This window comes from Python bivittatus, unplaced genomic scaffold (genome assembly GCF_059951505.1).
Source record: "Python bivittatus isolate LINGU-HERP-01145 unplaced genomic scaffold, Pbiv_v1 ctg000020_np1212, whole genome shotgun sequence".
Lineage (NCBI taxonomy): Eukaryota > Metazoa > Chordata > Lepidosauria > Squamata > Pythonidae > Python > Python bivittatus.
The window spans coordinates 21,880,401-21,907,703 of NW_028277030.1; the positions used below are offsets into that span (position 1 = coordinate 21,880,401).

The following is a 27,303-nucleotide window of genomic DNA, read 5'->3' on the forward strand; positions in this document are numbered from 1 at the left end:
TAGAGGAATGAGGTGATGGAAGGACTTAGGTAAATAAAGGACTTGAGTTTTATAGACTCCCATCTGAGTCTAAGGGGCTGGAAATACCCCTCAAAAGCAGACACCAGCTGTCCAGTTCTTCTGCAGCCCAAGCCAAAAAGGAGACAGAGGTCACTGCCCAATGACTGGAAAGGAAGAAGCAGTCTAAAGTCACCCTTGACCAGATCATCAACCACACTGTTGATGAAATGTCCTAGGTCATGTCTATGGCAAAAGTTGTGATGAGAGAGAAAATGTGGCTTTAAAATTTAAATCAACTTTAAACTGCTTCTGATGTTGGCTGGAGAAGAAGGCAACATCACGAGGACTTATTATTTAAAAACAGCCACTGGGGCATGGACATGCTGCAGTTAATGGGACATGAGGATAAATTTACTGCCAGCTATTATGATGTATATTTACTCTGATTGACAAATGTGCCCTTCTTCTAAGCAAGGTGGTTGGTTTTCTTTTCTGGCTTTGCAGCTACTTCTTTCAGCATATCACTAACTGGTGGAAAAGCATCCACCAGACAGATCATTTGCAGCAGAAATGCAGAAGGTGTGATTTTGGGGTTCTGTCTTGGCTTCTCTGGGCTGGCTTGGCTGCCTGGTCTTCTACATCCCACTTGGGCACCACCCAAACTAAATTCATATAGGAAGACCCCAGGGCAGAAATAGCCTCAGTTAGGAAGACAGACCTTGCTGTGGTGGTGCCACTAGCTTGGACATGAGAAGACCTGGAATTAAAACTGAGGAGCCACTTTAGCTGAAGGGGAGAAGGACTGAAACTGACAAATCCAGGGAAACTTGACAAAGAAGCAACAAAAGCCCTATTCAACATTTCTGCCTAGCCAGTATGGTTCATTTCATGAGAATGGTTGTCATGAACTGGATTGTCACACGTGTTAAGACAAAACTATCATTTTTCCTGCTCTGCTTGGACAATCTGGCTTATTCAGTCACAACATACAACAACATACAGCAACAGCAAAGGAAAGCCCAGACCACAGGCAAGAGGAATTGGGCTTTACATGTGCAGGTAAATGCAGAGCCCTGGCAGGACCATGATCAGCTTTCTGAACAGCTTGTCCAGGGAGGGCGGGGAGGAAAAAATGAGTTTCTGTCTTAGCTCTAATTGGACTGAAAATACTGGGTTGTAAACATCTAATGAAGAATGTATTGATTCCTTTTTAATAGAACTTAATGTACATAACTCTGGTTTCTCCCAAATGTTTATATGTATCTATGCATATTTAATTCTGTAGAACTCTGCCTAATTGTTTTACATCATCTTGGTTCTAAGCAGAAGCATGGCCTGTGAGTTTAAGGTGCATCTGGTGCCTCTTAACTAGCAAAGCATTTAACATTCTTTTAATTATGTAATTGTGTATTATTGGCAGTATTAAACAATTCTCTCCAGGCACTCATTTTTCTCCATCCACACTCAGGAGGGATATCAAGTTATATCTTGTTATATTTTTAGTTCTCAAGTAAAGCAACCAAAACCAAATTTTCTAACTTTTTATTATCATGAAATGCCATCCAGCTCAGAGGGAATACTTTGCATAGGATCTTTTTTTCTGACTGTCTTACATTGCAAATCTGGTCCATTTTGCAAGGGTTTCCATTTAACTTTAGTTAAATTGTATTATTTAGAGCAGATTCCTGAATTTCTGGATACCAAGGTGATGAGAAAGGTCAATCTTGTTGAAAGGTTTGGGGTTTATAGTACCACAAAGTTTGAGATTTCCTGTTTTATTCCCATTGTTGTGTCTCATTGTGTTTTGTTTTTCTTTCTTCAAATAATTCAGTTTTTATAAAGAGACACTGGTACATGCTTATTATTAACTGTTTGGTATTTCTCATTTTGAAGGGCTAATGTGACAAATAAAATCTGAAAGCCATTGTTGCCTAATTTAAAGAGCATCTCTGCCTTGTAATTTTCTGGACATTGCAAGAAGGAAACATGGGGCTGCTATATCTAAAGATGAGAGCCAATTCAGGGTATCAGACCAAATGTAGGGAGTGATATGGCTGTGACAGCAATGGGGAGGGAAGGGGGAAAGGAATTCTCTTCTGGTTGCATCCATTCCCCTCTGGTCACATCCACCATAGGTCAGCTAATTGCCTTTTCAAGATAATAGGAGACAAACAGTTACAACTTTTACATATCTTGCAACCTTGTCGCTTTGAAGGGGGAAATCCTTACAAAGCTGGTACCCCTAATGACAAGGGAAGACTGTTTCAGTCCTGGGCTGGGGAAGAAAGGAGGCAGACTCATGGGAGAAGAGTGACTTTTCCCCACTCTAAAGTGGTACCAAAAGGTCCTTTAAGGGTCCTGCAGGGCTTCTGCTCCATGAAGGCTTTTGAGGCTCCTTCTTTGGGGGATGGGGGGAGGATTATGGCTGTGCTTTACCCAAGAAAGCAAAGCACACCCTGGAATTGTGCTTTTTGTCATGAATTTTCAGAACAATTGCAATCTCCAAGTTGATGGTCACAATGACAAGCCTCGAGGGGGCTGCCTGTGCCCCGAAACCTAATGAAAAGATGCCTCTTTCCAGTGCCCTTTAAAGATGGGGAGTGCTACCGCTGGGTAGTTAGGGCTGGTGCAGGGATGACAAGAGCTAACTAACCCACACCCTCTCATCTGATGTGATTGTGTCAAAAAAAAAAAAGACTGGGATGGAGGCAGGAAGATTACCTGAAAGGTTTACACTGTATGGGGCAGTTGAGGATAAAAGCTCCAGGAGGGAATGATCCTGACAGATGCTGAATCTTGATTTAACTGAGTGCAGTCCCCAATCCTGTTTCCTTTTACCTCCTGTCGGTCAAAAAGGACCTTCTTTGAGGGGGGGCGGGGGGTCTGTTGATTTGAAGAACCGTTGCAATCTAATCATCTGGAAATCCTGTAGAATCAAAAGAGTTGGTTTGGGGTGGGGTAGGCGTGGAGAGCTGCCACGGACCTCTTCACGACGGATCCAGGGTGAGGAGGAAAAAGTGCAGCGGGAGCCGCTAACGGGGCAGATCTTCTCGGGACAATCCCTTCCGCGGCAGCAGGTCCTGGGCGTAAGCGCCTCTGCAGCGGCTACCTGAGGGCCGGGCTGCGCCAAAGGCCCCGTGCTCCCGCGGTCGCTTCTCCGGGAATTCCAGGCGCCCTCCAGCCCCTGGCAGATGATTGATAGGGGCCCATGAAAAGCCGAAACAAGGGCCAGATGGATCAGCTGCCGATGCCTCCAGAGAGTTCATGGCTCCTACTGCTTACAAGGTAGCGCTGGCTGAATTATCCATCAACCTATGGCTAAGGCTGAGATTATGAGGTTCATCTCAGGCTACAGAGTTCGGCTGCAGGAGGTTAGCTTCCTAGCGGTCGGATGCCCCAGATCCATGCCTTATGGAAACGTCTGATCTTGATGCTAAATACTTAGATCCGGTCCCAGGTTTTGATCTGACTTTGGATGGGGCTAAAATGAATTATTATTCCGCAGGTGCTGTGCAAACCTTTTTGGCGAGGAGGATCTCCGCACCGTGGCTAAAAAATGCATTGAGTTGTGAGGTTTTTCCGTTGCAGTTTTGGGGGGCAGCGTAGTAGTTTAGCACCTGAACCTCTAGGGTTGCCATCTGATGCCCGCTTACAGCGGGGGGAGGTATCACTGAAAGGGCTATGGGACTTACTTCGGAGCCAATGTTTCAGGGAGCTGTCTGCAGGCAAGCAAATAGGTGACTTTTCAATCGGTGAGCTGATTGACCGGTGGATTAGGATTACATCAATCACGAAATAAAGTGCCAATTAATTCAGGTCACTCGCTACTGTGCAGTACAAAGGTGGTGCCGCCTGTCTGGAAAACATACTATTTCCCAGAGAGCCAGGGAAGGATGCTGGAGAACTAAAAGACCATCAAAACACGGGGGGATCGTTTGTCAAATTGACGGGTTTTACTCCCCCCCCCCTCCACTCCCGACCCCACGTTTGAACAGATTGAACCTGTCTGCCTTTCTACCGGCATCAAAGCTATATCCCAAGGGGAAAACGTGCCCCCCCCGCATCCCCTGCATATGCCCGCGTGGAAGGAAAGCCTACCGATCGCCGCCCCTTGTTCCCCTCGGTCAACCTGTTTATCCGAGAGCATCAAGGTAGAGCCAGGCTACAGAGCTTTTTGTCTCCGCCGCTCCCAAGAGGACGCGTTTCACTTCGCCCCGAGGGCCCGACCCTTAATGTGACCGGAGGGGCTTTGAGGCCGCTCCGCTGCCTTCGCTTAGGATCAGCCGCTTCAAAGAGGGGAGGGCGTGACACGATCTCTGCCCACCTCGGGCGCCCTTTCAGCCTTCGTTTACTCCTCCAGTTTTTGCACGCACCGGCCAGAAAACTTGAAGTGTCCTCCTCTTGTGCCCAAGGAGAGACCCCTACACCACTCAGGCGACTCTAGTTCGGATGGGTGGGCGTCCTCATTGCTCAGAAAGTAATGCCCCGTAGTCTGTCACTCAGAATCAGGGGAGGTGTTATAAGGCCCCGTTTGCCTTTGTCCCAGATTCCAAACAGCTGCTTAGGTGCAACATTTCCGCTGCGGTATGTATGCATCAAGTATGTAATGGTTGGGATCCCGTTTTGTAGGTCGGCTGGCACATGGCACTATCTTTGGAAGTGGATCGCTCATTCTCTCCGACCTCTCCCCCCAAATGTGTGTGTAAACGGGGGGGGGGGGGTACAAACACGTTTTCCTTTAAGGTTATTTAAATATGAGCCTTCATACATCTCCTTCCTTTCCTCCTCCTCCCTTCTAACTTTTCCTCTTTTTCCTCCTGTCCTTCTCTCTGTTTTCCTTTTTATTCTTTCTTTCCCCTTTCCTCCTCTCTCCTTCCCTTCTCTCTTCTCATTTTTTCTTCTTTCTTTCCTCCCTCTCCCTTCTCTATTTTCATTTTTTTTCTTTTTCATTTCCTTTTCTCCTCTCTTTTCCTCCCATACCCTATTCCCCTCTCTCCTTCTTCTCACGTGTCAGGGAGGGGAGAAATGAAGGTCCTGTCGTCTTCTTGCAGCAAGCCAGTGGACTTCTTCACTGAGATGAGACCAGTCCGAGGCCTCCTAAAACTCCTGGAAGAGTAGGCGCTTCACAGAGCAGCTTTCTACTCCTTTACGATGCCACTCGGAGTTCCTACCTAAGAGTAAGCTCCGCTAAATTCAGCGCGGGAGGATTTAGTTAGTTATTGCTAGTTACCCTGCACGCTCCAGTTACATATGCAGGTAATCCGAAGAACCAGTGGGAGACAACGACTTACAGTATTTTTAAACAATTTGGCAAGTCTCTTGTATCCCCGACTTACTAGTTGGACATGCACGTAACATGCTGGGCATATTCTTCCGCTCTCGTTCTCGGAACCGGGGGCTGATTAGTTCAGCCGCGAAGGAACGAAAAACACAGCTCTTGATTCAGTCTGGGTTTTCGCCAATTTTCTGAAGATTTTGCCTTTTTAAAAAGGGAAGTTAAATTCCGTGGACAACAACGGGCTCCAAATAGATGCGTTTTAGGATCGGCGTCTATATAGGTAGGGCAGGAAGTTCAAACATGCTTCCAATCCTAAACGCGCTTCACCAGACTCGCAGTGCAATCTTATCCAGATTTATTCAAAAATTAGTTCCCCTCGATTCAATGGGGCTTACTTTCTGTATCCATGGTCTTTGGGAGGTGTCTTTAGGCTGCATCTATAAGGACCCTTTACTAAGAAATAAATTTAATTGAGTAGACTTCAAACCAATATTCCCATACTGAAGAGTAAGCACCCTTGAATTCAATGGGACCTATAGAGTTCAGTGCAATTTACTTTCTTTTAAATGTATGTTAGGGTTACAATCTAACAGCGCAATCCTGTGCAGATCTCAGAAGTAAGAGATATTAGATTGGCTAAATCAGTTTTAGTGGCCCTTTCTTCCAAAACAATATACCTTCTTTTTATCTATATCGTAGGATCTCACTATAAATCAGCCTCATAAAGCATCATCTAATCTGCGGTTAAAAAAAACAAACAGCGGAATTATTTGTTTGTATTTAAAACTCGTCGATTATTCTAAAATACTTTTAGGGAGGAATCCAGGACGAAACAAGGAAATGAACGCCAGCAGGTTGCAGGATCTCCAAATGTCTTCCTGGTGCACAGACCCTGCAAAGTGTTGCGTTTCCTTCTTTGGTGTTACGTTTCGGACTTGCTCTGGAATGGAAGGGGGATTAAAAGTGTTGTTTCAAGTGGGGTGATTACGCACAGGCCAAAACTGGGGGAAGCTGGAAGTAAAACTCCCCACCCATCTCTGTTACAATATATTGCCATATATTGACAATCCCCGGTCAGATCCAAGTTGCATGAAACGCTTTCGAGTCTCCTATCTCCCCACCCCCACTCCCACCCCGCCGCGAAATCAAAGCAAAGACTTGACGCTTTTCCTTTGAAAAGGCTCGCTCGCTCCAAATCAGTGCCAACTCGTGGGCAATGGAGAACCAGTTTGGTCTAGTGGCACCAGGCTAGAAAGCAGGAGACGGTGAGTTCTAGTCCCGCCTTAGGCACGAAGGCCGGCTGGGTGACTTTGGGCCAGTTGCTCTCTCTCAGCCCAACTCACCTCACAGGGTTGTTGTTGTGGGGAAAATAGGAGGCGGAAGGAGGAGTAGGTATGTTCGCTGCCTTGAGTTATTTATAAAAATAATAAAGGCAGGATAAAAAAAAATCTAAAAAAAAAACCTCAAGAGACGGCCAACCACGGATAGCTTTCAAGCAGAGGAAGGAGATGCTGCGTTAGGATTCCCACCAGTTTTGGATTCTCCCGCGGCCCGTCTTTCGAGGGTAGCCCAGAGAAACCTCTTAGAGAGCGGACTTTTGAAACCAGCCGATGATTCGCTCCCTGCTTTTGTCAATACGGCTTACTCCAAAGTAAATAGGCAATTGCGAGCCCAATCGCAGGTAAGACCCTCGGCAGTACGTTCCCACAGAGATGGATTGCAGGTTTCCTGGGTGGGAGTTAAGACCGCGGCGTCTGCGCGTCTCTCCAGAACAGAAACGGGCGCTTCTCCCGACCCTAGTCGCTTGCGTTCGATGTTCCGGACAGGGTGAGGGTGGGAAGGGTTTCGCGAGTCTCCCACCCCCTCGCTTTCCCCCTCTCCAACGTCGGAATGTGTCATTTCAGGGCAGTTGTCAAACGGCGACAAGGACTTGCAAACAATAACCAGAGAACCTGTTGAGGCTGGAGCCCCGGCCGCTGTTATCAGGAGCGATCTGTCGTCACCTCCCGGTTAGTAGACGCTCCCTTGTTCCGAGCGGTACAATCAAGGCAGAGAAAGAGCGCCTTTCGCCCGCTCTTGACAGAGGGCTCGGTGGGGAGCAGACCGACGGGAGAGGTACGTGGCTCGCTCCATCTCGCTTAGTTTCACCTGAAAAGAGAACATCGGGCAACTGGGGATTTCAGCGGCGGTCGGGGAGAGGACGTGTGGCTGAGATACTGGAATATATCCAGGTCTGCAGTCTTGGGAAAATCCAGATTCAGAGCCGAAAGAGCAGCGGAACGGCGAATCCGGGCCGACTGCGGGTAAGAGCAAGCACAGCTGGGTTAGAATTTAGTGGGAGAGGGGATAGAATCGCACCTCACAAGGTGTATCCGGATTGGGATCACTTTCTCTCGATTCACCCTAAATCTTAGCTAAGAGAACTGCTCTAGCTGGGATTGGATGCATCTTGCTCAAAGGAAATGTGACCCACTCGATTGCACGGGAGATCCCGAAGACGTCAAAAGCAGAGTGAAAGAGAAAGTTTTCTCCCGGGATTTAGCTTTTCGAAGGGCAGAAGCGCCCCCAGTTTATTCTAGAAAGGTCAGACTCCAACGTGCTGCTTCGCTTGCTGAGAATGAATGGCCGAAGGGATCCTGCCGCCCTGGAGAGAGTGCAACCACGATCCTTTGGAGGGGGAGTTCAAGCCGGACTGATCTGGGAGCAAGAGGCAAGGAAAAGGTGGGCGATGAGAAGGAATCGGAGTCCATTTCCAGGAGATACGGGAAGAGTGAGGATAGCTTCCGGGATCCTCTCGGGGATAGGACACCCTGCTTGTCGGAGAAGGTGCTCTTGACTCGCCGCCCCCGCGGCCTTTGATCCCTTGGGGCCTCGGCGGAGGAGGGGCTGGGAGCGCTGCCATCCGAGCGAGGTCAGGCGGGGCGGGCCGCCACCGGGATCTGAGCGGCCAAAGTGAGAGAAACTTTTTCCTCCCCTCAGTGCGCATGCCCAAGGGTGGGGAAGGCGAGCTGGGGGACGAGGGAGGGAGGGAGGGAGGCAGGGGATTGAAATAAGGAGGCGGCAGAGGGAAGGGATCCGTTCAGTCGGCGCTCGCCTGCTCGGAGGCGCCTTCGCCTTCAGTCTCGCCTGGCCCGGGCGGGGAAACGCGATCTCTTCGGCACCTGGCGCGCTCGCTTCCTCGCTGGCCCCGACCCTCCCTCCCTCCCTTCCCGCCCGTCCTCCGTAGGATCTTCTGCCCGGCCGAAGAGCGGGCGAGCTCGGGGCCCAGTTTGCCGGGGGCCGGGGCCGCTCCACAGTTGAGTTCCAGGAGGATCTTGTACTGTCTGCCGACCGGGGAGCAAAAATCAGGATTAGGTAAATATACATCCAGACGCCCTCCAAAGAGCCCCCCTCGCCCCCCGGCCAACCTGTCCGGGAAATGGGCGCAGCGCATCTCTGGCCGGCCACTTCGCGGTTGAGTCTCCCCTCCCCTCCCCTCCCCTCCCCTCCCCGATGTCGGGATGCTCTGATCTTGTTGGGAGGACAGTGGCTCCGCGTTGAGCGGCCGAGTGGCTACCGATGTAGCAGGCGTCCCATCCCTTTCCCCGGGAGACCGGTTCCTTCTGCCCGGCTCGGATCCGCGCTCTCCTCCCAAGCCTCCTCACCTCTTGAGATGGGGCTTGTTCTCCAAAAGTGCCGGGGGTGGGAAACCCAAGGGCAACTTGCAAAGCAAGTTCCGCGGAGCGCGCGAGGCTTGGCCTTTGCCGTTCACCAGCAGGCAAGAGGCGCAACGACTGAGCGCTGACCCAAGCCGGGCGCTCTCTCTGGAAAGCGCCCCTTGCCAAAAGTTTGTCCCTTGAGAGAGTCTGGCGTACTTAGGTCTCTCTGGGTGGCTTTCCTGGTTGGCAGATCTACAGTCACGCGGAGCCAGACCTCCATAAGGTTTGCTCCTGAGTTGCCCGCCTGCCGCTCTGATGTTAAACGCGCCCCAGGCAGCGAACGGGAAGACCTTTCCAGGTTTCCTTGGAACTGCTGAATGCCAGCCGAGTGCCCAGGGGGAGAAGGCGGGAGTTGTCCCTTCCCAGGCCAAAGGGCTTGCCGATTTTCTACCCAGGCACTCAAACTCTGCCCAGTGGTCTGTGAGGGGGTGAAGCAGGAGAGAATGGCTGGATCCTAAAAATCTGGAAGCGAGCTGCTTCAAAATAACTGCGAGGGTCTTCCAAATGCGAACGAAGCAGGGGTTTTGTGGCAGGATGGTGGTGGTGGTGGTGGTGTGTGTGTGTGTGTGTGTGTGTGTGTCTCATTTGCGATGCTGGGCGCAAGGGGTTAAAATAGAAATTGCTCGGATTTTGGCCCACTTACTTAGAGTTCTAAGTTTTAAGTCCACCTACAGATCTATCCTGGTCCTGTTTTCTGGCGGGAGAATGGGGAGTCTACTGAGATTATTCTCAAGTAAACAAGGCCAGTTCTTGATTTAACTTCTCTATAGTTGGTCTTCTCTGAGGGGGCTGGAGTTCTGGTATTCAGAGCATTTTGCTATCCCTGAAACTAATCATCATCATCATCATCATCATCATCATCATTATTATTATTATTATTATTATTATTATTATTATTATTATTATTATTTTGCTTTCCAGTCTGTTTGCCTAGCAAGGGCTCGATTTTGCTAGGCCTGAACAAACCAGGGATGACAGTGTCAGATCTACAGATCTCCAAAGCTAGGCCTTTCGTTTAGCCGATTGCATGATCAAATGGGTCAGTTCGAGTCGCTTGCAGGGTTCCGACTTTGGGCTTTTCCGACAGCTCTCTTAGCCCTTCATAGGCCCAAATCCAAGCAGGTGCATCCTTGGTCCGCCTTAAATCTTCGTCCTGCCACTCCCCATGCTCTTGGTGTCTCCCTTAGTTTGGAAAGGATCCGGTCTGGTCTCCATTTGCGAAAGAGATTTAATGCCGGTGAGGGCTCTCAGGTGAGGGACCTTGGGAATGTCTGTGGCTTCGTGGGGGAACAAAAACTTGCATGGGCACTTTAGGAAAAGGATGGGTGGGTGCATCCGCAGGTTGGCTCAAGAGATTTTCCTTCCTTCCTTCAGTTTAGAACTATTTTTCCCTCGGATTGCCCCATCCATTACCTCCCTATCAATCTGAAATGCTTGTGTGGTGTGAGTTCGAATTGTTCAGTTGTTTCTTCCAACGTCTCTGGGTCAAGAGTGGTAAAAGTGACCACACATCTAAATATGCAGGAGGGGGAGCTATTGGTGGAAAACATGTGATTTCTTTGGCGGAATATATTCCACCGCATGTGTAAGATAAAAACAAGTTGGCCCTTGATTTCTAACATCTGTGTAAATTCGCTCCCATCTCGATTCCGAAGAGAATGGGATTGGGGTATTTTGAGTCGAAACATGGGAAGGCCTTGGGAAGCTTGTCCCATCTTTATTCTCTTTCCTTGGCCTCTTTGCAAGCCCCTGGTGGCTCTTGGGAAGCCAGGCGGCGACTCTTGCGGTCGGAACCCATAGCGCTGCCCGCGCCGATTGCCTTCCCAGCGTGCGGACTTTTGGAGCAGCAGCTCGGCTCGCCTTGGAGACTAAGGTCAGCGCCCTTTCCTTTCTGAGGAAAGGGAGCAGGTTTCGGGTAGACGGGGGGGGGGGGGGGGGGTTGACGGGACGGGATGGGACCGGGGGAGTGGAGCACTGAGGCAGCGTGCCTCTTCTTTGGAGGAAAAAGGCCCATTTGTCAGGAGATGCTGCCATTGATTCCGCGTGGAATTCTTTCCCAAATAAGTAGCTTTTTTTGAGATCTGGCCGCGGCGGTGTTAGTGTGAGGTTTCTACCCAGTCTGCTCCTCACCAGGTTTACTCAAAGGTAGATCTAAACCGATCCGGAACTTGGGCTTCCTCTCCTCGGTCCAGATCTCTCTGCTGCTGCAACACTGCTGCAAAACGGCTTTCAGTAAAACGCCAGGATTTTTCAGCTAACAGGCGAACAGAGAAAAGAAAGACGAGCTACAGCACTCTGTCCCACTTCTGCCCGGCAGCAACCTTCCCTCAGGGCCCCGAGAGAACGAAAGGAAAAAGGAAAAAAAGTAAAGGCATGTTCAGGAGCGGCGCTGCTCAGAATATGGGGTGCAATTTGTCCCCCCCACTCGTTTACTTTTCGGGCCATTTTGCGTTGCTGGACGGGATTTGGAAGGAAGGCCAGCAAAATCGCGTAGTCAGCGAGGAATTTTAGGCGCTTAAACAACGTGTGTGTGCGTGGTAGTGGGGAGGAATGTTTGTACAAGTGACGCTGCCCCCCAACAACCCCCACCATTTCTAGGTCCGCGTTCGCCTTCCACTTCGGCTGTTGATTTTTACTGAAAATGGATTTTCAGAAACGTCATCAACTTGAGAAAAACTTCTTTCTTTCTTTCTTTCTTTCTTTCTTTCTTTCTTTCTTTCTTTCTTTCTTTCTTTCGCACACACACACACACGCGCGCACACACCCACGCACGAACAATTCTAGGCCAGGTTTCTAATGGCTCTCTTGGCTTTCCTCTCCTGTCCCTATTGGCAACTCCCCAAAAGGAGGCCTTCAGATTTTAGAGGCCCTTGAAATATCCCGCGTCGGGGATACCTCCCTCGGCATGTTTGGGATGTGTACGGGGGAAAGAGCGTGCCATCCTCTCCGCTTCGCAGCTACTGTACCCGTCGAGACCCATCTCCAGAGTGGCCGGGAACGCTGGGGCCTGGCAATCTGCACCCGGAGCGGGGCAAGGTGAGGGCGCTGCCGGGCTGCGCGAGCAAGCCAGGACGGCGCGCGGAAGGCTCGTCCGACTCCAGCGAGGGGGCCAGCCTTGCCCCTTCCCAGCCGAGCTCCGGGGAGATGAGGCACGGAACCGCTGGAGCCCTTCCAGTCGCTCCTTAAGGCGCTCAATTGACTCGTCCATGCTCAATTAGAGCCACCCCTAACTCCCTCTGAGGCGATCCTCTTCCTCCCCTTCCCTGAAAGCCGCCCGCTCCGGGGCCGGCCACACCAATTCCCGTTCCTGTTTGGTTTCCTAAATGCAGGTAGGGGCTCCGCTCGACTTCCTCCTGGGCAGCCTGCAGCTCGGGAGAGAAAAGGCACCACTACTTTTCCAGGCCCGCTGGAAAGTCAGGTAGCCCCGGGCGCGACGGGAGCAGCCTGTTTAGCTGCTGCGCTTCGGATCCTGCGGGAGGTGGCCGCGCTCGGGTTGCTTAAAAGCGGTGTCCTCAGTGAAGCGCTGTTGCCAGGAAAGGGGCGGATACCCTGCCCCGAGGAGCTTACGCTTGCAGTTGAAGCTGGCGGATGCCCAGAAGGGAAAGCAGCGTAAGGAAGGGAAACAACGGGTAGTAGCTTAAACACCCGCAATTGTAATTATTCCATCTGACAACGTGAATAAAAAGTTCGATATCGATCGCTGGCTAGGTCTGCTTCCGGAAATCGGCGCCAACACAGTTGCGATCGAAACAGCGCTGGTACAACCGAATGGCTCGCTTAAAGGGGTTTAACAGTAAATCCCCGGCCGCATTTACTGACAGGTAAGTATGGAGCTGAACGTAATCCCACTCGTTCCTAGGATCTGGGGTGTGTAGGAGTCTCCTGCCCCCACTTCAGATTTTTGAAAAAGACGTGGTCGGGCTCTGGCTACCAATATATCAAAGTGATTCGACGACAGCAAGAATGAATAAAGTAACCCGCCCTGCCTCCGCCCCCCCCCCCCCCCGCCAACATTTCAGTTGTGTAAGTCATGAGCGCGAGTGGATAGGCACGCGAAGATACACATAGGGAAGCGGGGAAGGGGGGCTTTCTACTCTGCCCTGCATTTCCCACCTCCGCATCCAAAGGTGAACTGCGCGCGCTTTACGCGGTTGCTCCTCTTTCAATGGACGGGTCAGCAGGTGGAACCAATTGAGGAAGGGGGGGATTTATTCGTGGTTCTTTGGGGTCAGGTTTGCATCGGCGAAAGCTGCCTCCCCCTTCGAGTGCACGGCAGGCAACCCAGGCGCATGGATTGGTGGAACCCTAGAGAAGAAAGAGATCGTCCCACAGGAATAGCGGCCGAAACGGTGGGGCAGAGGGGAGCCTGAAGAGAAGCCCCTCTCTCGCCGCCGCGGAGTGATGATTAGTTAGGAGATGGCGAGCACCATTTTCCTGAAGGATCCAGCGAAATCGCAGGGCTGCCCTCGGATTCCCCTTCGACAACCGGCGTGTTTTCCCGGCAGACTTGCACCTCGGAGACAGTTCGCGGGAGCTGCGATGGGAGAGCGGATCTGGTGGGGAGGGCAGGCCAGGAGTGCTTCGTGGATGTCGTGGGCGCTTCCTCCGTTTCTCCCAAATTCCTTGCATCTTGAAGACCTTTCGTGCCCGGGCGGGCCTCTTTTACTTTCTGCCCAGTGGTTTTTGCGGGCAGCTTAACTCCTCCGGGGGTCTCCCCAGAGCAGAGTAAAGGCTGCTTCGGGAATTCCTCTTTGGGTGACTAGCTCAGTGACTGGGTGCACAGCCCCTCCCGAAGTCATGATGTGGTTTGCTGAGTTTGGGCTTAGCATGCTGTGTGAATCTAGTTCCTGCACTGAGAAGTAAGCCCCACTGGCTGAAAGCTGCAAAACTGCCTTCAGTAGGGTCAGACTGTCTGGCATTCAGGATGCATAATTTAGGAAGCATAGCCTTATTCTAACGGCAGTCTAATAAAGATTGCAGTGCTCCAGGGAGCTGGAGGTGAAGCCCCCTGCCAGGCGGTGGGGGAGAGGGGAGCTCCTAGTTCTTCATAACTCCCAGCATCCATTTTGCATTGCTGGGAGTTGTAGTTCAGCGACATTTGAAGGGCTGCAAATCTCCTCTTCCCTAACTCTTGGGCTATGATAATATTTTTTCAGCACTGCTGGCTGATACTCAGAGAGTCTTGCTAGTCTGTGCTTTAGCTTTTCCTGGTGCTAGTTTGCCTCTCCATGGCTGACAATACAAGGAAGGCACAAATTAGCCACTTGCATTGCAGCTCCGTCTGTTGTGCCAGCCCAGCTCATGTGATGAGTTTATGATTCAGGCTGTCCTTCCAGAAAATTGGGTTAATTGAGCAAACCTTTATGGGTCAGTTAACCATGGATATGGCATGTCATGGGAATGCAGTCAGCCTGTTAAGCTCATTCCCTTAAAGCAAAACCAGAAGGAGGTATGACTTTGGAGTAAGCTTCCAAGCCCAGCAGGTGGAGGGGTAGTTATTCTGCAAAACAAACTAAGAGGAACCAACTTCTAGCTCACAGGAAGGGACATCTATGTGCCAGCCACATTCATTTCCTCCAGGCATTTTTCAAGCTTGTGGGCAATATTGTGGTGGTGCTGCCTAGCAGGAGAAGCAGAAAGTGGGTCAATGGGACAAAATGCTCATGGAACTGCATCTATGGGCCAACCAGAACACTAGAAGGAGGGAACCACTTGCTGAGTAATTAGCTAATGGTCCCTCTGAATGTTTTCTCTCCATCTCCCCCCGCCCCCCCCCCAAAAGAACGTGAGGTATTTAAACGTGAAAGCTGCAGACTAGGTCAGGATTTGGAACATCGGTAAAGTAGATGCCTCTGTGCCTCTCTCTCTCCCCCCTCCCCCAATCTTAAGTTGTTTCAGCAGCCTTTGTCCTATTCTCAAAGTGATGGAACTTGACCCAGGCAAAAAGCAATGTGGGAAGGGGGAAAGAAATAGTCCCATTTCCAGATGCTTTCAGCACAGATGTTATAACACAGCTGTTGGCTAAATCAACTGCAACTCGGCTCTGACCTGGGCTAAACCCCAAATGTAGGCAAGTCCTTTCTTGGCAGTATATTCTATGGAAAGTGGGGGGGGGGTATGCTTGAGTGTGCCTAGGAGGAAGATGTAAACAGGCTGTAACCCAGCACTGATGTAGCTAGATTGGCACAACCCCTTAACAGCTTTTTAAAGGTGGATTCCTTTTCCCATTCTACTTTGTAATCCATTAGCAGAACTATATTCATTCAGTTTGGGAGGTTTATGCCTTTTTGCAGAAAGATACCAATTGGGAAATAAATATTTATATTAAATAAATATTCATTCTCACCTGTGTTCTCATGACAACATTGTCAAGTAAGTTAAATTGAGAGTATATCTGCGTTGGCATGCTATTTTTTATCTATCATGAAATTAACCATGATTTCTTCAATTACATCAATGTTTTGGGTTGACAGAGAACTGTCAGTTAATCACCGTACATGGATTTCCACCATATCTTAGACAAAAACATGATCAAACCCAGAGTGTAAGTTGTCTAAAATCACCCACCAAACTTAGTAACTAAATGACATTTTGAACCTGAATCTCCACCAATCCTAGTGAAAGGGTAATTTACTGTATTTCAAAATAAAGTACAAATAAATAAAGTGATTCGACTTCTCTCTCAAGCTTCTCTATCTCCATTTCTGGGGATAGGCACTTCAGATGTCACCAAAGGACAAGTCCCAGTATGCCCACAAATGGCCATCCAGGCTGAGGCTGTTGAGAATTATCTTTTGGCAATCTCCAAAAAATTCCAAGTCACCTTCTGCTGGACTGGGTCACACAGAAAATATAATACATGCGAGACATAGGATTGCAACCTTAAAATTGGAAAGTGAAAGGGGGGGGGCAGGACAAAATTAGTCCTAACTACAAGCAAAGTATGGCTATAGCGATATAATTCTATCTTCATTCCTGAGACATCAGTACAACCGTGAAGCTGTATCTTTAAAAGTCCAAAAATACTTAGATGGAAAATTTCCAGCAAGAATCTAGGTGTTTACTCTGAAGTAAATTTTGCAGAGTTGGGGCTTAAATGGGGCTTAAAGCCAAGTCAGGGTGGACGGCTTCATGCGTGTTTACTTCAAAATAAGTTCAGTTGTGCCCAATGGGACTTACTTCTAATATTAAGAATGTTTAGGGGAGGAGCTACAACCTCAGCCTTCCTTTTATTCTTCTTTTCAATTTCGTTTGCTCTGCATTACCCATTCCAGAGCAGCCTGTGGTCTGAATGTCCTCCATTTATTTATTTATTCATTTATTCAGTCAATCTAGTTTACGCATTCCAGAGTAGCCTGTTCAGTTTGTTTAGATTTGTTGGTCCTCTTTTTGTTTGATTTTATTTTCAAATAGGATTCTGGTTTATTGCCTTTGAGGGGAATGGGAAATGTGGGAGAGGTAAGCGGCTGCAAACTCCCACACTCCTTTCCTTAAAAAAAGAGAGACAGATAAAGATCTTGCTGATAAAGATCTGTTGACATGAAACAGAATTTAAAGGTGGAGGTGACACCGAAATAAAAGAAACAGCTGGCTCTGTGTCAGAAGAGTGCGGGGATGAGGAACGAGTGTTGATTGTCCCCCGTGGCTTTGATGTCCTAAAAGGGTCCCTGACGCTGCCTCTACCTCGGGGTACAACAGAGGAAAAGGGGAACCTACCGATTTGGACCACAGCCAGCAAATCTGTAGCGACGCCCGAACAAGCTCTTTCTCGTCCCCTCTTCGCTTTTCTTTCAAGCTAAACTGCTTTTAGCACACAAAATCCTTCTTGGAACACCGGAACTTTCCCTCCTTTCGGCTTGAAGACTCGGTGAAAGGAGTCTCTCTAAAAAAAATCATTCTGCGCGTCCTTATGTTTCAAAAAGTGGGGTCATTCGGAACAATGCGATAAAACCGCGACCCTTGGATTGAATCCGAAATCGTTTCTCCGACTTCGCAACCCGAGCGTACTTCATAAGCACCTTGTCAGCTGTCCTAACATCGGATTAATTTGATGGTAGTGTAGCGCGTTATTGAGGGGCATTTTCCGTAGAGTGGCAATCTGAATTCCTTTTTAAAAAGAGCCCGGATTTATTATACACGTGTTTAGACAACCGAACGACTTTTAGGGGAGGTGAATTGGGTGTGTAAATAATCATGCGATATATGCTTTGATTCCAGGACGATTAAAGTAAACGGGAGCATACCGTAATGTGCCTGCTTTTTTGCTGAGATTTATTCTCCTCTGGGATTAACGCTTTCAGGATATGCCTAGCATCATGCTTTAGGACATTTTTTCCCCTAAAAGACGCCCTATTGCTGTGATTCCAGTTGCCAAATGTAATCCTAAGTACTCCATGGATAGTCCCCTTGAGTCCAATAGTGTTTATTCTCGAACCAAATAAGCATAGGAATGCGACCTATATGAGTTCTTAAATAATGTTCAGGAATTCCTAGAGGATATTGTTACATCAGGCCACTCTTAAAAGCAATGGGTCTTCTGACTATCGGTGGCCTGGCTTTGGCTCCCCTGTCTCCCAGGGCTACCAGATCTGGAGTGCAAAAATTCAGGGAACCACCAGATCACGTCCCCCCACTTTTTTCTCACTCAGATCTGCCCAGGGACTCTCTAAAAGAAGGAGTTTCATAAAGACTGTCTGAAAAGAGACTAAGCAGGTGAAGGAGAGAGAACAGCCACAGCTGGCCGGCTCTCAAACAGTTAACAGAGGCGGAGGTTGGGGAGGAATCTGGCTTAGTAATGTGTGTGCATGTGCTTTAATCGACGACTACACTGAATTTATCCAATTAGAAAAAGCAGATCTTGGGGAAATGTCACATTCGCTTATTCTGGGTCAACGCGATGGAATTCTAGGATTCACGACTGGTTTTTGAGGCTGTTCTACGTAAAACGGCGTGAAAAGTGGTCCTCCGCAGGACCCCTCTGCCAACCCCGCAACTGCCGAACAGGTCACCGATTTTTCATCGAGCTGGGCGGTGGTTTCCTTGGGCCAGCCTGTGCCACAGGGTCCCCTACCCTCTCCAAGTTTACTTTTTTTTTTTTTTTTTTTACTAAGCTTTCCTCCTCGTTCTTCTTTTGAAACTTTGCCTGTGTATCTTGGCTGCCTATGTGATCTCCTTGAGCCCCGTTGGGAAAACGGAGACATTAAAAAGAAAGGAGGGGAAATCTTCCCAAGAAAACGTCCCCATAGTTTAATTTATCTTCAGGCAACAGACACCCGCCTACTCTCCCTCAGCCCCTAATCAGGCAGAAGCTATGTTTATACCTTCTTACCTAAAAGGTACACCTAATAACTGAGCTTATAGCCCGCCATACGCAACGCAAGAAGCGAACTCAGGACCCACTGCCCAAATTGTGAGCAGAGATTGAAATCTCACTTGCTGCCGCCGCCACCGCACACTTGGTTCCAAAGGACCGTCTTGGACCTTGGCAGGCGGTCATCCGTACGGACATCCGTAACTGGTAGGCATCCGACTCAGGTAGAACTTCAAAGTGCGTTCGCCTTGGTTGGCTTAGATTTCGTGGTCTTCTGAACGGACCCTTGGGGGTAACTGGATAAAGCGACTCTGTCCTTTTTTGCCACGAGGGTTATTCGAACAGGGGGAGACCATGTTCAACCCTCCTCGCTCCCCGCTGTCTGTGCCCGCATTTTACTCTGCCTGTTTAACCTGAAGGCACGAACGGTTCCAGGCTGGTCGCTTTATTCTCAGCCTAGAATTAACTTCCTCTCCGGGTGCCCCGCAGGTAGCTGATGGACTACAACTCCCAGAATTGCTGGTGAGCATGTTGAACACTGTACTCCCATCAAGGAAGGCTCCCCGTTGGAGGCGGCTGGTGTTTCTATCTCCTATTTCCTCTTGAAGGGAATGGTAAGTTAGCGCCATTCAAACCCATGCCAGTTTTGTCGCTGACTTTGGCAAAAAGAGTTACAGTTCCTTTCCTTCTTGAGATGTTGAAAGTCATTCCTGGCACTCGAGGCTTCAGAACTTGCTCAGCCCTCCCGAGTTTTAGGCTTGAGGTCCCATTCTCCGCCTCAGTTTGGAAATGCGGTTGAAAAACCACGGGCTTGGTCTGAGCCCTAGCCCAATCCAATAAAAACAACCCCCCACCCCACCAGTAAAAAGCCTCAAGTCGGGTTCAACTCCTGGAGACTTCAGGCCCGTGTAGTTTTCTGTATAATTTTTCTTGAACAATAGGAAATGATTTGCTATTGCCGCCTTCCGTTTTTGTTTTTAATTTTGCAGTCAGGATTACAACTTTGGGATTTCCTAGTGGTGTCTCATCCAAGTTTTAACCAGAACCACTTCTTTTATAATTGACTGTGAGAAGAGAGAGGACATTGGATCTTTCCATATGCAGGAAAGAAAAGTGGGGCGGAGTGGGAGAGGCTGGATCTTACTTATTTTCGATCACTAGTCGTTCGCTATGGATTAAGTTAGTGGCTCAGAGCAGAAATAGCTGACGGTAGGTCTCATTAAATTCCAAGGCCTTATTTCGGAGCAGACCGGCAAAGGATATTATCGACTTGGTCAGTTTCCCGTTCATGGAGTGGGTGTCTCATATCAGAGGAAAGCATACGGGAAATGAGCAGTGTCGCTGCCTCTGACTTTTTTCCAACAGAGAACCAGCGCTTCGAAATTAGCTATGTTAAATTCTTTCTAAAGCAAATTGGAGGTCAAAGTTGAAAGGGCGGCAGGGTGGGGGGAGGGAGAGAGAAGAGGCAAGGACCTCACTTAAAAAAGAAGGCGAACGGCGTTTGCGGGACCCCAGTCTTCCTTGATTCCCAGGATGCCAGACCGCGCACGGCCCGCCTTCCTTGATCTCCAAAAAAACAAAACAAAAAAAACGCGCGGGAACTCTGCGGCATTGCTTAGAACGCGAGAGGTTTGCTTACGGATTCAGAGCGCGAGACAACTTTCATTGGCTCCTTCCGAAGAGCTGCGCGCCAATGGAAAAGAGGCTCTGCGTGGCTCTGCATTGTCTAGGTGGGGCTGAAAGTAAAAGTGGCTTCGTGGTTCAGCGTGGCTCATATCCGGATCTCTCTTTGTTCTCCTACTGTTGGGTAAATGGGCACTCTTGGCTGTGAAGTAGGCTCCTGTTATGTGACATGAGGGAAATAAATCTGGGATGGGGTGATGTTTGGGGAACACCAAGCCCCCTTTTCTGAAAAAACGAATAAGGGATGTGCCTAATCTGCTCACCCTGAGCCGATTCACCAGGTGTCTGCCAGTAGAAATGTGCCAAAGATAAGCTTATTATTAAATATCCCAAAGACATACTGCACAAGTGTTGCTTCCTCCATAAAACTCAATGTCTGTCCATTCTTGCAGCAGAAGCAGTAAAGGAAGCTCTGAGATGGAAGATGCATCTCTGCTGTACAGGCAGAATATGTCCTTCCAGGCAGTTTGCTTGCTTTCACCCCTGCGACCCTTTCTCAACATTTATAAAAGTCAGTGATATGACTATCCCAGCCTCTAGCCTTCACACATTGTGTGTGTGTGCGTGTGTGCGCGCACGCATGTGCCCTTGAGTCAGTGTTGACTCCTGGTAGCTGCCTGGACTAGTCCCTGCAGTTTTCTTGGCAAGATTTCAGAAGTGGTTTGCCATGGCCTCATTCTTCCTAGGGCCGAGAGAGAGGGACTGGGCCAAGGTCACTCAGCTGGCTTTGTGCCCAAGGTGGGACTAGAACTCACGTTCCTAGCCTGGTGTCTTAACCATTACACCAAACTGGCTCTCACATTGTGGGGTAGAAGGACTTAACTAATAGTTCATAGCTAATAGCAAATGTCCTGAAACATCTTTGACCTTCTTCACTAGTTCACAACTTTGTCCTTCCTTGGCTTAGTTTCTGCCCTGAATCCTTATTCTCTGTCTGGGTAGATATAATTTAAGTTCCTTTTCTGTACAGCCCTGCAGGTATTGCATTCTATTTCTTTAAATGAATGGCTGTGTTTTTATAACAGTGAATCAAAATGACTTTGGTATAACATAGCCTCCCCTCACTTGATGTCTCCAGGACACCAAGGTCTGTCCCACTGGGCCAGCTGGAAAAGCTTCACACACGATTGCCCAGAGATGTTTTGTTGTATGAAGTGAAGAACATGATGTGGACAGAAGCCCTCAGAAGTGATAGCTGAATCTTATTTCAGTACTGTGACCAGGTCTGCACTGTCACCAGGTAGAAGACTAGCTACTAGGGACAATGAACAGGCCTCAGGAGAAAAAGTAAGAGGGGCTTTTGCCACTGCCCTTTAGCACTTCTATTTTCGTTAGCAGCTTAAGGCTTCCTAGTGGTTGGGTTATCCAGTTTCACATCTATTATGAAGATATAATTTAAAATAATCTGTCAGGGAAGTCGTATTACAAAATGAGATTGATGTCATGGCAGAGAAAGAATTTGAACTTAGGACTTCACCACTCAGTATCTTAGTGTTATGTTCTTTGAGCATTATGCTATACCTGCTTTTCTGTGTCATCTTATTTCTATTCATGATAATTATGTGAAATTAAAGGAAATAGCTGCCTTGTTCCATAATTCATTTATTCAGCCCGTTTTATGTTTCTCCCCTCCTTTCTTGCAGGCACTTGCCTTCTCTTTCAGACTTCTCTGCCAACATGGGGAGTAAGACTTTGCCTGCCCCAGTACCCATCCACCCTTCCCTGCAGCTTACCAATTACTCCTTTCTCCAAGCCTTCAATGGCCTGCCTGCAGTGCCTTCGGACCACCTGCCCAACCTCTATGGTTTCAGTGCCCTCCATGCTGTTCACCTTCACCAATGGACTTTGGGCTATCCTGCCATGCATTTGCCCCGCTCATCTTTCTCCAAAGTGCCTGGTGTGACCAGCCTAATGGATGCCAGATTCCAGTTGCCTGCCTTCCCATTGTTCCCACACGTCATCCATCCCAAGCATGAAGCGGCAAATGTGCCACTCAAAGCCAAGCCTAGATTTGATTTTGCAAACCTTGCTGTGGCTGCCACCCAAGAAGATCATTCAAAACTGGGACAGATAGACAACCAAGGCTCTTCTGCAGGCCTGGGCTCATTGCTTGAAGTGACCAAACTTTCCCCTGAGAAGAAACCCACCCGTGGGAGGTTACCCTCCAAAACCAAGAAGGAGTTTGTGTGCAAATTCTGTGGCAGACACTTCACCAAGTCATACAACCTTTTGATTCATGAAAGAACCCATACAGATGAAAGGCCATATACCTGTGACATTTGTCATAAGGCCTTCAGAAGGCAAGATCACCTGAGGGATCACAGGTATGCCCATTAATTGAATATGTTTATTTAGTGAAGCCCAGGTTTATTATAAAGGATTTTAGGGTGTATCGTTCAGGAAATTTGTCATAATATTGCTTGTTCAGGTTGTATCATAAATACATGTTATACATGGTACTGCTTTGGTTTAAGCATAATACATCCCACTTAAGTGATGGATATGGTTTTTTTGCAGATAATTTTACGTTAACAATGTAAGGCTTGAACATTTGCAAACAGTTCTTAAATGAAAGCTAGGAAAAATGATGATAAGATTTCTTGTAAGCACTGATGCAGTTACGTAGTTCCAGAGATTGCCTTTCATGGTCTTATGTTCCCATTCCTGTGAAAGAAATATTATTTCATTTAATTCAAAATAGGGTCAACTAGATTGGTACTTTGGGATGTTCCTCATTTTCCTGAGTGGGCCTATGGACATTCATATCCTTCTCTGATGGCATCACTGATAACCTGATATGTCCCATCCTCTCCCGTTCCACCCTCCTTGTTATTACCATGCAGAAGGTGGTAATAATTTTTGTTACAGGTCTCTCACATTAATGGTGTGTAACCCCATGAATCCAAAGGCCAGGTTCTCCTTTGAGTAGGTGCCCAGGGATTGAATCTGCGTGCTTCCCCTTCCACCCCTAACTCATGGCTGATTGCCTATGCTCCTTAGTTTGAGCAGCACTGATGACCATTTCAGTCTTATATACCAGCTTTCTCCAAAGTGATGCCCACTAGATAACCCCGTTTACTTCAAAATGTTATGCTAGTTGAGGATTTTAAGGATTGTAGTCGAACATATCTGGAGGATACCATCTCAGAGTAAACCTCATTCAACTTTAAGCTACTTAAGCTTATGGAGTAAATGTGCAGATGATCTTGTTTAACAGCAAGTTAGAACCACAACAAAAACTATTTTATTGGAAAAAATCATATTATACTATACTTTTATCATTGTTTGGGTGGAAAACCTGTGCTTCTTTAGGTTTTACTGAACTACCACTCTCAGTATTCCCTATTGGCCCGGGTAGCTGAAGTTCAGCAACATCTGGAGGTCCTTTAGTTGCCCATCCTGGAATGGCATTTAGATTACAGACAAGTTAGGTTTCAGAGCTTTACCTCTGGCAACTTTAACTTACTAGCTGGGCGTACAGATAGTAGCTTATGCCAGGCAGAACAGATACCATGTGAACAGCAATGGTATAACTTCTCAAACCTGAATCTTCTGTATGTAAAGAGTGTACAGGTCTCTTTGAACTGTGTCCTCCCTTAAGTAAGCATGTATTACCAATTCAAAGTGTAACTGGAAATTTCATATAAAGCCCCTTTGAATATATCCTACTGAACCTGTTTTCTTAGAGATAAGTTCCAAGAATTTAATGAGGAGAGGCTAATTAATTATTGGGCTACAGTCTTGGTTCCATTTAACTCCAGAAAAGGCAGGAAAAAAACAACAACTAAGAATAGACATATTGGTATCACGACATTGCAGATCAGGACTTTTCTTTGCTTAGTTTTTAAACTCTTGTTCAGAGAATGCATCACTATTCTCCCCCCTCCCCCCTTTCTTTTAAATGTTACATTATGGTCTGCTCTAAATAATAGTTCCCAACAGTCCAATCAATGAACTCTGCTTTAAACCACTAAATACATCCAGAAACTTTAGTAATCTAATGCCAGAACTAGATTCAATCTCTGATTACAAAATCAACATTTTTCCAAAGAGATTTTATGTAGCTTTTCGTGCACTCTTTTCATGACATGTACACAAAGGAAAACACATTAAATCTTACTTATAATAATGCTTCATTTGGTATGGATTTCCATATTTTTACTGGTATGATAAATGTATGCCTACTCTACACATTTAAACCAGTTTCAAAATGTAGCATTAATATAAGGATTATGAACACTTATACTGAAATCTAATAGACAATTCTCAGCACCCTAACAAAATAAGAAATGTGCTTTATAAATAAACCAATATAGTTAAGCTGCTTTCAAACAAGTTTAAAGTTGTGGCACACATGCTTGTTAATTGGGTGAAGCTCCTTTGGGAATTCTCTTTTTCCATTGTTCGTTCTAGTTTTAACATTTCTGGACTTTTCGATCAATTGATTGTTTCTGCCCCTCTTTTATATTTGAGCAGGGAAAGCCAAGTGAATGTTAATGGAGTTTAGAAAAACAATTAGGAACCTATAAATAATTAGGATCTTTTGGTTATTTCATTTATAGACTGTCATACTACCATGACAATGTAACTTTAGAATGATTTCCAATTTTAGAGATGGGAAATAAGAAAGGCTTCTATGTTGTCTACTGCAGGACTAATAGCAGTTCTGGGAGGCAGATTTAAAGATAGCAGAAGTGTTAAAAATTCCTCCTCCAGGACTGTTCTGATTAAAGTTGGAGACCTTCCTGGATCACTGATTTTAAACAACTGAAAAAAGTATGTTTTTTTGGATCCTTCTCCTTTAGCTATCCAAAAAATCCGTGTATAAATTAAGGCTACTCTGTGTAATCTGCTGACGTTCAGAAGACTGCTAGATGACTGCCAAGATACTCTTAACTCCTTGCTATTTGGGTTTTTTTCAGCCCAGATATGGTCATCCTAATGTACAGTGCTTTTACGATTTAATCCTTTCCACCTTTCACTAAGAGTAAGCACTATTAAACATAATGGGAGTTGAAAACATGATTTCAGAATTGTCTGAAAACAGTGGGACCTACTGATATATAACTGCTATATAAATTCTACTGATGTTACTAACATGGAACTGGATATTGCAGTTAAATCAAACTTTCCAATCCAATTATTTTCTGGGTGTGTTGGTTCTTTGCTTATTGAATTTTCTCATCCAGTTGCAAGAAGGAAAAATGTATCTCTTTGTGTTCATTTTGGGACAGAACTTCATGCTGATATTAACAGAAAAATTGCATGACATAAAGCTCTGTGTAATTGACCATTTTGCAGGGTGGGCAAGGTTACAGCAAATGGTGACGTGTGTGATGACAATCACAAAAATGCTGCAAATGTGCGTTCTGATACAAGCACATGATCATGGCAGTTGCATCATTACATAATCATGTATGTATTGTATATATGGCATAAAGCTAGCTAAAGATGCCACTGTCTAAGCAGTAAAGCATAATGGAATCAAAATTAATTCTGCATCCAAATCCAGAGTGATTATAGTTTTCTTCAGTATAACAAAGCTCCCTTTAATTTTTTTTTTTTCATCAAATGTTTGAATTCCAGCAAGTTGAAACAGAACTATATATCGCTGGAAAGGTTAACTGTACATTAAACATCTCTCTTTCTCTCTTTCTCTTATTTTCTCTTCCCAGATATATCCACTCAAAAGAAAAGCCTTTTAAGTGTCAAGAATGTGGAAAAGGATTTTGCCAGTCCAGGACTCTAGCTGTTCACAAGACACTGCACACACAAGTAAAGGAACTTAAACCTTCCAAAATGAAATGCTAAAGATTCTAGCCCCCATGAACTTCATCTCTCCACTTCACTCTACATTTTAGATCAAATTCTTGACAGAGACAATGGGGAACACTGAACATAATTAATTTAATACTTAAAAAAAAATCAAGAAAACCACAACCCAATATGCACAAAAAATGCAGTCAGTCTTTCCAAAACCTGGGTACTTCCAAGTGTAAATCCTGCATGACTTCACTAAACTTTACGTCAAAAGGTGGTGCTCAAGGATTGGAGAGGGAGCTTTGTCCTCAGCTTAAATACAAACAACAAATAGCTTTCTACCTCCCTAATTAAGTTTAGTGACTTGTTTAAAAGTGTCTCCTTTATATCCTTTGGAAAAGAAAATCTAGAAGATCATTATCACTAACTCCACATTTGGGCCACAGCTGACACGGGAGAGAAGATCACTGATAAACTGTGTTGAAAAGAGGAAACAGTCTGAGGAGATTCATGTCATGAAGGAGGCCCTGCCATCTTCTCCAGATTTTAACACTTCTGTCTTTGGTGGACGGGGGTTGTGGGGATCTCTTCTGCATGCTCTGGTGAGCATCCTGCAGTTTCTGTTTATTTGTGGTCTGGTGCCTTAGGAGGTAGTTTGTAATTTGAAAGAAAAATTGGAAGGAAAACCAAGCAAACAAAATCAGCCAACCAGCAAAAAACAACCAAGGTGACAAAAGGGAAACTTGATAACAATAAATCAAAGTGACTGCTGTGCACAGTGTGGTCTCAGTGGTACTTTCAAGTTAGCATGTGTCCAGATGAGAGTGAACTGAGTTTTATAAAAGGGGGGCAGGAGAGTTTGCTGACAAATCTCAACATGAGCATTTTATCTAGAATCATCTTTATTTTTTTTTTCTAAGCAGTGTAAAAAGAAAAAAAAAAGGCGAGACATTCCAATATGTTTTTGGTTTAAAGTTATTGCTATTTGGCACTTTATGCTGATTCTTGATAATGAACATTTATCACTGGATTTATTATTTTTTTTAAGTATTAAAATAAATTGGTATTTTACAGGCAAATGTTCCTGAGTGACATTTAAATCTCTTGGTCAAATCTGCTTTAGCAAAACTCTGTGCTACCGATCATGTTCTTATATCATTACTAGATGGTTTTATTTTCCAGAAATAGAATGAATTAATAATCAATGATAAGTTAGAAAAATGCAGCAATATTTTAAATAACGTCGTTTAACAATTAATTGATTTATTAATTACCACTACAGTCCTGTGTATCTATTGAGAAGTATAAATCTCACTGATTTCAGCAAGGCTAGAACTGATGGTTGGAGCCCGAGTCCATAATTCTAGACCTGACTGGAATTTTTAAAGTGAATGCAAGGAATTGACTTTTGAATAAGTACTCATAGGATTGTGCTGAAAACACCTTCTGCAGGAACAAGATGGAACTCACTCACAAAAATACTCAGTGAAGTTTTTCTGAAAATGTATCTAGGAAATGAGAGGAAAAAAAAATACTTCCATTGTTAAATAAAGTAGGAATAAGGACCAGTCTCA

At 46.5% G+C, this 27,303-nt stretch overlaps 1 protein-coding gene across 3 annotated transcripts; it reads left to right on the plus strand.

Annotated features, from left to right (window-relative positions):
• The first annotated feature begins 8,347 nt into the window (after positions 1-8,347).
• OSR1 (odd-skipped related transcription factor 1) lies at positions 8,348-26,827 on the plus strand. 3 transcript variants are annotated; one of them, XM_088135766.1, is made up of 4 exons: positions 8,348-8,632; positions 18,776-18,900; positions 21,613-22,293; positions 25,645-26,827. In XM_088135766.1, the coding sequence occupies exons 3-4, from the start codon at positions 21,647-21,649 to the stop codon at positions 25,778-25,780; spliced, it is 783 nt and encodes a 260-aa protein (XP_087991892.1). In that variant the 5' UTR covers positions 8,348-8,632; positions 18,776-18,900; positions 21,613-21,646; the 3' UTR covers positions 25,781-26,827. The 3 variants fall into 3 exon arrangements, with proteins under 3 accessions (XP_087991892.1, XP_087991888.1, XP_025031911.2); XM_088135762.1 differs by lacking the exon at positions 18,776-18,900 and having other exon boundaries at positions 8,349-8,632; XM_025176143.2 differs by lacking the exons at positions 8,348-8,632; positions 18,776-18,900 and adding an exon at positions 21,048-21,256.
• Positions 26,828-27,303: the final 476 nt, after the last annotated feature.

What these genes read in the sequence shown, in the direction of transcription:
- OSR1 (XM_025176143.2), top strand. Translation starts at nt 21,234, where the DNA reads ATGAACAGGCCTCAGGAGAAAAA. An exon ending in AACAGGCCTCAGGAGAAAAA is followed by an intron (nt 21,257 to 21,612) that starts GTAAGAGGGGCT and finishes CCTTTCTTGCAG; the next exon opens with GCACTTGCCTTCTCTTTCAG. An exon ending in GATCACCTGAGGGATCACAG is followed by an intron (nt 22,294 to 25,644) that starts GTATGCCCATTA and finishes TTCTCTTCCCAG; the next exon opens with ATATATCCACTCAAAAGAAA.